General features: G+C 31.8%; 1 protein-coding gene across 1 annotated transcript in view; it reads right to left on the bottom strand.

The window, feature by feature from the left end:
- Nucleotides 1-877: 877 nt before the first annotated feature.
- Nucleotides 878-10368, bottom strand: part of CHIC2 (cysteine rich hydrophobic domain 2) — a 39595-nt gene continuing 30104 nt past the window's right edge. Inside the window, exons 5-6 of the mRNA XM_007539718.2 lie at nt 10147-10206; nt 878-6755 (exon numbers count right to left, since the gene is read on the bottom strand). Coding sequence (XP_007539780.1) covers nt 6705-6755; nt 10147-10206 — 111 coding nt within the window. The 3' untranslated portion in view covers nt 878-6704. The remainder of the gene's footprint in view (nt 6756-10146; nt 10207-10368) is intronic.

The following is a 10368-nucleotide window of genomic DNA, read 5'->3' as shown; positions in this document are numbered from 1 at the left end:
ATTGTTAACCCATCAGGGATTTCTGATTGTTTTTTATTTCTTGCTCACTAAAGACATAGGAACAAATTCCTATGATCATTTATTATTTTTAATTATATGCCATGCAAACTAATAAATGATAAATACAGCACTTTATTTAAGATAGCTTCCCATTATTTTCTTAAAGGGACATGATAGCAAAGGAAAAACTATTTCAAACATCTTTTTGGGAAAATAATTTCTGTTGTAATAAATAAAACATGGATAAAAGGGAGTCCAGAGCTATATGCAATTCCTAGCCATTAAATAACTTTCCCCTAGTAAACCAAAATGCAGGGCGAACAGTACAGTTATTTCTTTCGGCCAGTAAACTTGATCATATTGATTTCCAATCACATCTATTTTACTCCTGGTACCAGCTTAATAATGTCTAACTCATATTATGAGAGGACAATTGTATTATACCTCCAAGAAGTATGAAAAGAAAGAGAGACTTATGTGGTCTGGAAGGTGGCGCAATGGATTAAGCATTAGACACTCATGCATAAGGTCTTGAGTTCGATCCCTGGCAACACATGTACCAGAGTAATGTCTGGTTCTTTTTCTCTCTCTCCTTCTACCTCTCTAATAAATACATAAATAATCTTTAAAAAAAAAAAAAAAGAAAGAAAGAAAGAAAGAGAGACTTATTATTTTGTTACTCTGTGTTTGTGAGGATCAAACTAAAAGCCTGAAAATAGTAAAGCATGTGCTCTATCACTGAATTATCCCCCTACCCAACCCCCAAACAGAAATAGAAACTTTAAAAGTACTTAAAATAAATTCCCATTTAGGAAGACTTGATGGCAATGCAATGAGATTATTATCATTATCTAATTAAATAAGTTGCTGCTACAGATAAAAGAATTGAAGGTGGGCTTTTATTTAGTACAAAAGGTTTTTTTAAGGAATACTGTTGTTTCTTTCCAGAACTCTTTAAATGTATGCAGTATTTATGTTAAAACTTGGAACCAGCTTTTAAGAATTAAGAAACCAGTAGGAAAAGGAGCAGGAGAGAAAATTCTGTCATCTGAAAGCATGTTATGGTTCAATAAGGAATAGACAAAACAATGGATATCACATCTTCTCTTGAAGATTAACATTTTTATGGGATGATATAACATCTGCCAAAATTATGAGTGTCTAGAGAGATTACTTCATTTACATATTTCTGTGAAAGAGTTAGAAATTATTTTTATTAAAAAAAAAAAAGCGGTCGATTCTCAAGTCCAGAAAACCATGTATATAAAGTAGAAAAAGGTAAAAGGCATGATTTTGCAAAAGTATCTGAAACATTACTGTGTGTTAAAAGACCCCATTAGAAAGAAACTTTTCTCTATATTAATGCTCATCTAACTCTTAAATACACAAACACACAGAGAATAACCTCATTCATTTAAAGTGCAAAACTGGATAAAAACTCAATTTTTGTCCTGGCACTAAGCAAGTATAAAAATACTACTCAATCAATACTAGTAAACAAGTAGTTACTAAGTTTTATACAGAACTCAATAAATGACAGCAAAGCAAATAACTGAAAAATGAGGTAGTAACAGTATCTTTCTTTCATGTAAGTAAAATAAAAAGGTCAAATAATTTTATAGAGTATCAGGAAGAACTCAAAATTCATTCAGAATTAGCATTCTGAATTTCTATTTTCTATATTGTCTATTAAGGCTTTAATCTTTGTTAATTGAATTTATAATGGGGGACATCTGACTCCCCATTACAAAAAAATGTACTGAAATATGACTATTCATACAGGCAATAATTAGGCTTCTTTTAAAAATTAATATCTGAAAGTATTTGTAAAAGTAATGAACATAAAAACTCAAAGATTAAAAGACAAATCTTCAAATCTCAACTTATTTAGTATATTCCTAAAACAACACAAAGCTGGAAATCTTGTCTATGAGAAATTAAGTCACTTCACTTTCTTTTGAACAGTATAACTGAACACACTGAAATAATTAGTAGTATATTTAGGATTGGATTTGAACCTGCTGTTTTCATCTTAATAACAGATACAAAACTGACTTTCTTCAGAAATGACAGCTTGAGAAGCCCCATACACAACTATCCTCATACTCCTTCCCTGTCAATTCTGGACTGTTAGGGCTTGTTGAGAAGGAAAAAACCAGCTAAACAGTCAAAGCAGTTGGAAGTCTAAGTTAAGAAACTCTTATTGAGGGAGTCAGGCGGTAGTGCAGCAGGTTAAGCGCACGTGGCAGCAAAGTACAAGGACCAGAGTAAGTATCCCGGTTCGAGCCCTGGCTCCCACCTTCAGGGGAGTCACTTCACAAGCAGTGAAGCAGGTCTGCAGTTGTCTATCTTTCTCTTCCCCTTTCTGTCTTCTCCTCCTCTCTTCATTTCTCTCTGTCCTATCAAACAACGACATCAAAAACAACAATAACTACAATAATAAAACAAGAGCAACAAAAGGGAATGAATAAAGAAACTCTTATTGAAATGGAAGTATTACTTTAATAAAATTGAGACTATCAGACCAGTCATTCATTTACTGTGACTGACTGACTTTAACTGGTCTTGAAAACACCTCGCTAAGAATGTAAAAGAATTAACATTCTCACGGGGAAATTTGGAAAAGGAAGACAGACATGCCTGGGTGAAAATTGTATACACATTAAGAAGGCATCAAAAGGGCCCATAGTGCTTCAGAATAGGAGAAAGAGGGTTCTGGTCTAGATGCTGGAATTCAGTCAAAAATAGTTTTAAAAATACCCTTCTTTTGATTTTATACTACAGTTGAGCCAATGTAAATATTTACAGTGAAACATCAGGCATGAAGAAGATTATAATTGTCAAGCATAAAAGTTGAAACAGTCCTTGTACATATATGATGTTAAATGCAACTCAAGTAGTTTGAACTCATGCAACTTGGGTTGAACTATATATGCCCAACTATATACATCACTCCCTTATAATGAAAGATTGATATGGTGTGTTGTCTAAGTTTTATGCCTGTGACCTGTATCTACTAGTTTAAAGAAGCAAACAGGAGGGGGGGGAGTAGGTCGCATAATGATTATGCAAACAGACTGTCAAGCGTGAGGCTCCAAAGTCATAGGTTCATTCTCCTGCACCACCATAAACCAGAGCTAATCAATGCTTTTGTAAAAAAAGAGAGAGAGAGAGAAGTAATCAGACAAACTAAAAGAGAAGCCATTAGAAGCACATTACAAGAAATTATTAAACTAAATTTTCAAGTAAGAAAGGGAAATAGCTGCTTACTATTTATTACTCAAGGTCTGAACACTTTAAATGAACCAAAATTACACATAAAACATAAAGTCAGGAGTAAGGAAGCTTTTTTTTTTTTCCCTGCCAAGGGCCATTTAGATATTTGTGGACTATACAAAATTATTAACTTTGAAATTAGCACTTGGGACCAGGTGGTTGTGCACCTAGTAGAGTGTACATGTTACAAGGACCAGAGTTCAAGTCCCTGGTCCCCATCCGCAAGGGAAAAGCTTCACACGCAGTGAAGCACTGCTGCAGGCATCTCTTTCTCCTTATCTCCCCTTTATTGATTTCTGTCTCCAGTAATTAAATAAATCTGGGTTTGTTTGTTTTTTTAAATTAGCACTTAATGTCATTATGAAAAAGGTTCCTATATTTACTGAATGTTCAATCTCACCTACAGTTGCTTGGCAGGGCCAGACCAAATGATTTTGAAGGCTACAAAGCCAGATATTTGCCACTTGTGCCTCACATGAATTGGAACCTAGTCATTAAAAAGCCTTAATAAGGGAGTCAGGTGGTAGTACAGCGGGTTAAGTGCACGTGGCGCAAAGCTCAAGGATTCTGGTTTGAGCCCTGGCTCCCCACCTGCAGGGGAGTTGCTTCACAAGTGGTGAAGCAGGTCTGCAGTTGTCTATCTTTCTCTCCCCTCTCTGCCTTCCCCTCCTCTCTCCATTTCTCTCTGTCCTATAAAACAACAATGACATCAATAATAACTACAACAATAAAACAACAAGAGCAACACAAGGGAATATTTTCAAAGCCTTAATAAATCATATGATGATAAATTTGTTTTGTAGGTAAAGTAACCCTCTCTTGAAGTAGGAGCAATATCTACCCTAGAAACAACCTTAAATGTATTGCTTCAGTTTACTAAAGTCACTAGGTTTTGGAGTGTGTATTTTAGCCCAGAAAGTCAGTCATGTATTAAAATTAAATAGGATTTACAAAGTACATTCTTTCATAGAAGAGTGTTTTGACATAAGAAAGGTTGGCTGATTATTCAATGCCAGTAATGTATAAACAAAAGTTATAGATATAAGATATACTCAACCTACGCAAAATCTATGTACCAGGTTTCCTACTAATAATATCTTTTCTTGGCCAGTTTTTTTTGTTGTTGTTTGTTTGTTTGTTTAAAGTACCTGTCTCAAAAACTTTGTCAGAAAGTATGGGGTTACAAAACAATTATTTAAATATTTCCTTTGAACTAATTTCACACAACATGAGAATCGTCAACATTTTCAGCAATTATTCAGTATTATAAACTCATGATTCAAGAAAAGATAAGCCAAAGATTATAATAGGGGCTATTAACAAAAATCTAGACATAGAAATCTAACTGCAAAAAGCATAACTGACTTAATGGTAATACAACATATTGAGTATTCATGGTTCTTTTCTACATATTAGAAATATAAGATTGCACATTTCTAGAGAATCTTTAACTGATGCACCTCTTTGTAAAACTAGGGAAGTTTTTAAAATCCTTAATACTACCAGTTATGCAAATTATCTTACTGTTAAGATATTCTTATGGAAATGTAATTATTTTAAAATCACAATTTACAGAAGACTAACACCAGGAGAATGTTATACCTAAACATAGGTCCAATTTTTCTGATAAAGTTGATTAATATGGTGCTCTACAAACTAGGAAGTTTTGGACTGGAACAAAGTGTTGCACCATCTACAGTCATATTCTGCTCTTTCTGAATGCTAAGGCAGATTTAATATTCTCCATACAGTAATTTCTTATAATGAAGCAAAAAGGGAGTATTCAAGTTTTTTAATAGCATTACTTTTCAATAATATTACTTTTAGGTATCAGGTCACACCCTAGACAAAGGGTAAAGAAAATAAGTGTTTGAGTACTTTATACTTTGAGCTTTTCATAGGAAAATTGCTTTATAAATACAAGTTAAGTATGTGTGTGGGGGGGGTTGTAAATAAGTTATTCTCAGACTGAAAAAAAAAAAACCCTCAGCTTTCATAAATGATTCCTAATGACCAATATAGGATATACTGGGTTGTCAGAAAGTCATAACATAGGTTATAAGCTACAGGCATTCAACTATTCAAATTGATATAAGAATTACAGTACTTTAGAGAAGTACAAAGAAATACTTTTTAAAAAATACAGGTATGTAAACTAATGAAACTGTTAATAGATTTAATACTAGAAAACAATGTATAGTGGTACCAATTCTTAATACAAATTATTATTAAGCATAGTTTATATAATTTCAAAAACTATTCACATTATTGCTCGATACCACAGTTGTATGGAACAAGGTAACATTAAAATATGTATAACTTCAGGCTTATAAAAACAAAAATTTACACGTAAGCAATTCAGAAATTTAAGAAGCTTTAAAATGCATGGAGATATGTACAAACAAAAAGAGAAAGAAAAAAGTTATGTATGTATATATGTATTTAAAAGAAACAAGTTGATTTGATTCACTTTTATATCATATTTAGTCAAAAACATGTCTGAAGAAAGCAAATAGTGCATTAAAACAGTACTAAGTATGCCCTTCATTTTTTAGTAATAATCTGTTCTGAAACTATACCCATTCTACAAGTATGTCTGGTTTACCTAAGACTTTTAAAAAAGGAATATTTCCCTATCTTTGCATGTAAGATTTGATAAACAATAAAAATAACCCAAGTAAGGCCATTATTAGTATCATCTTGGTCAAAAATACACTGACTGATGTTACTGTATTTCGTGATCCTGAGCTCTAGTAACCATTAGGTACATGCCTACTATTCATTGGTTTTGCCTATTCTAATAAAAATAATGTAACTCTGCCTTGCTACCTTTGAAAACAGAAATACTTTCAAACTTTTTGATAGGTCTTCATAGAGTCACAGATACTTCTGTTATAAACAAAGCATTGTATGAGAAAGGATGCTAACTTCCAAAAAGTTATCAAAGAAAACTTACATTTTTAAGTAGTGACTGTTAAATTGCAAAAGGAAGAAAAATAATACAGTGTGCTTGCTAGAATAGATAAATAGAGCCCTACAAAGGTGTTTTTTTCAATATTAAGGAATTAATAAATACAAGACTGTGAGTTCCTTAGTGATAAAATAAAAAAGGCTGGCCACTTTTTATGCTAAGTTCAAATGTATTTTTTTTGATAATACAAAAAGTAATCCTTGAAAATCAGAATACATAACAGAAAAGAGCACAATAACTTAAGTATTAAACATTTGTATGAAATAACTGTTTCAAAGTCTGACAAAAATGCACTCTTAGAACATGCGGCTATTTAAAAAAAAAAAAAAAAAAACGAGGGAAAAAAAACACCACACGATTCTGTAGAACCAATGTTATGTCACCACCAGGAGAGCACCAAGCAAGGCACCATTGGAAAGACAACATACTTGGAAAGTCTCTATAAATAAAGTAAATGCTAATCTGGTCGAAAAATCGGTGTCTTTGGTAAAAATTCTATGAGGATGACCTGTAGAAGAGGAGGAAAAAAAGGTTTTAAAAGATTTGCACTAATTGTTATCTTAATAAAGCTTCAAATGCATCTCTAAAGCTATAGTTTCAGTCCAGTATTTAAAATAATGTGATAGTGTTTTTGACACATAGATTAATTCATACATGATAAATTAAAAAAAAAATGAAGCTAGCATTTACTAAGAACTACCCACATACTAGGTGTTTCATGATATTTAATTTCAACCACTTATTTTTCATGAGGCAAGTATTATTATACAGATAAGGAAACTGATAATCTGAAAAGCATTAATATCAAAAAGGGTGGGTGGAGTTGGTATTTGAACAAAGTATTTTAATTACAAATCCTTGTCCCACTTACTACGGTATGTGGATATAGCTAACCCAACATTTGCTTATTCAGGTTTTCTACTTTTATTCTAAGTTAACTTCACAGGCCTTAAGTTTTGGAACTATTCTCATTTCACTGTACCAGGATATATGGTCACAGATAAGGGGTATCTTTAATTAAAAAAGAATTTTTTTTCCCCTCAGGGCTCAAAGTGGACAACAAGATCAAAGATCAGCAGACTTACAAATATGAGGTCCCAAGTTCAGAGACCAGTATTGACTATATATGCCTGAGTTATGTTCTGGTTATGTTTCTCTCTCTAACCAATAAAAGTCAACCTTATTAAAAAGTTCTTTTTTTTTCTTGGGTTAGCAAAACTAAACATTAAAAAATCTTGTTTAATGGATTTTAAATAGAAAACTAAAGGAAAAATTTAAAAACCAAAAAAAAAAAATGACACTAAGATAGAAAAGTTAACCAAAGATAAATTTTATTGCCAACTTGATTTATCTTAAATTACATTCAACTATTGCCCTGGTCCATCTCTATATGGAGTAGATACCAACCCCCCCAAAAAAAATTTTTTTTAAGAGTTTCCAAGTTTGGTAAATTCCTCATTCTTTTTCAGAAACAGTATCTTCATCCCACCTCCTAGTTTGAAGTTGACACTTGGTCATCTGGGCCTTTTTGGGGGGGGAAAAAAAACATCTCTTTAGTTGTCTTGGCTTTTCACCTGATTATATGAAGAAATTACTTCTGTTATCTGGCTCAAATTTTTTTTTTTCTATTAGCTTAATGATGCTTTACTGAGCCATAAGTGCCACCTTTGCTACTCACTCCCTTGCTCTGTTACTTGCTTAAAAAATATTCACTAGCTTACTTTCATTAAAATCAGAGTCCTGTTTCTCAGTTTCCTTATCTATAAAATAAGAGGACTGATCAGCTAACAGGTGGCTTTGCAGTTCTAAAGCTTGATAAATGTTTAAGACTACTTGTGAGTCAACATTCAATAACTACTTCCCATATTTCAAATATGTCCTCAATCATGTAGTATTTATAATTTTAGTCCCTGGGTAGAAAAACTACACTTCATAATACATACAACATTATGCAAAATAACACCCTCTGACTATATATGAACCTATCATCAGTGTCTTTAAAAAAATATTGTGTACTTTTCATCCCCAAAATCACATAAAAATTCACCACTATCTCATTTCTTCCAAATATACTGTCTAACCATATCTGAATAAAAAATTGGTATCAAGTTAGTATTTTTTTTTCTAGATTACCTCAGATATGTAAAGTTCACTCAAGGATCAGTAGCAAATAAAGTTTTTGTACACTATAAAAAACTGAGGTCAAAGAGAAAAACATAGCAAAAGAACTCAATTCATTAGGTAAGTGCTCTTTTCTTACTAAAATACTTTCTACCATAACTTTTAATTATTTTTTAGAAAGTTTTTGAAATTATGTTATACCTCATTCAATTATCGAAAACATACACTCTTAAAAAAAATTAAAAATATGGCTTTAGCAAGAGTATTTAATTTCTAAACATTCATGATAAATCAAACAAAAGTGTATTTCAGAATATCTGAAAGGTTGTTAAATTAAATTATTTTTAATTAATAGAAAACTAAGCATGTAATGTGTATTTTTTCAAGTGAATAGCATTCATATCTCTGTCTAAAAATAAAAACACTGGGACTCTTTTGTTTTCCTTTCCAGAGTTCATTTAGAGAAGCACACAATTTATTTTTAACTCTCAGTTTTAAGCTTAGTTTATAGACACAACAAATTTTTTTCATAAGAAACTTCAAAATCTGTATAATTCTTTCTCCCCCCCCCAAAATACATAAAATTCCCTATAATCTACAAGGAAATCACAAGACTCACATTTTTATAGGTCAATCTCAAAACAAGTTATTTGAATGTGCTTCTTTTATTATTACAAGGACGTAACAAGTGTCTTTCTCATCATCATAAATTAACATGTTTGGTATAATAGATAATGGTAAAATCTACATTATTTGATTCACTGAATAGAGCTATTTTATGGGGGAAAAATACATCTAAAAATGTCTTATGCTCAAGGCTAGAAGTGAGATATGACTGTATGATAATGAAAGCAAGGGAAAATGCTACAGAGAAAAAATGATTTTATGATAATTTCCAACTATTTAAGCACTGTTTTAATCAATCTTTCATATGCATATACATATACTACCTATGATGGCTACATTGTTTCAAAGAATAGGACAAAATTATCAGACATGATGTGTTAAATACTTTACAAAGGCGATAACTTTAATTTTTAACAATTTAACTGTTCCTTAGAGCTTTTGTTTTAATGTAATAACCTAAACTCAAAATAGAATAAGTAAATCATAATTTTCTATAGTATTATCAACTTTTCAAAGGAAAGAAAATTAAGGAGTCAATAAATTAAATCCCATACTTAATAAATTATAAAATCCACTGTACACATGTCAAATTAATCTTTTAAAGAATAAACACAGAATGAACAACAACTCATCCCCTAGTTTCTTTTAAGATAATTTTTACAAACAACATTCTAGTAACATTTTGAAAAATTCTTTAAAGGCTACTGAAGTATGGGTAGTTAAAATCTATAAAGGCTAAAGGTTTCTTAAGCTCCAATGGGTTGGCTGAAAGGTTTTCTTCCATAGTTGGAAACTTGATTAGCATTATATAAAAAAGCCATATCTGACTTGCTGCGTAACCAAAGTTGTGGTTATTCTTTATACAGCATCTAAAATTTCACACTCCATCAACACATGTTCAGGCTATTTTATCTTGGCAATTAATTTATTATTTTTCAGAACACAGTGAAGCCTTGTTTTCAAGTCATTCATAACTTTATAAATCAGTCCTGCACATGAAACCATGCAACTGTGAACCGTAAAAAATCCTTGCGCTCAGGAGATTAAGCTCCTGACACCTTTGCTGATTAATAATCATGGAAAGAATAAGATCAGAAGCAAAATAAATGATCATTTAATAGAGAAACTCACAAAACAGCCCTTTAACTTACATATTCCATCATGTTATTCGTTTCACATTTCCTTTTGCTCAGTCTCCAGTGCAAGCACAGCTAGACAAGTAGAGGAGCAAAAGAAGAAAAATGAGCTCTATTTTATTGCAGCACACAGACTAAACCATTTGTCCACCTTTCATATTTTTAGTTCAACAAAAGCATCTGTTTCCATACTGTGCAATTCAGACTCCAACAGTACGAAGCTGCTCCCTGTGGTAC

The sequence above is a fragment of the Erinaceus europaeus genome, chromosome 3 (assembly GCF_950295315.1).
Source record: "Erinaceus europaeus chromosome 3, mEriEur2.1, whole genome shotgun sequence".
NCBI classification, from domain to species: domain Eukaryota; kingdom Metazoa; phylum Chordata; class Mammalia; order Eulipotyphla; family Erinaceidae; genus Erinaceus; species Erinaceus europaeus.
This window is presented reverse-complemented; position numbering and strand designations above follow the sequence as displayed.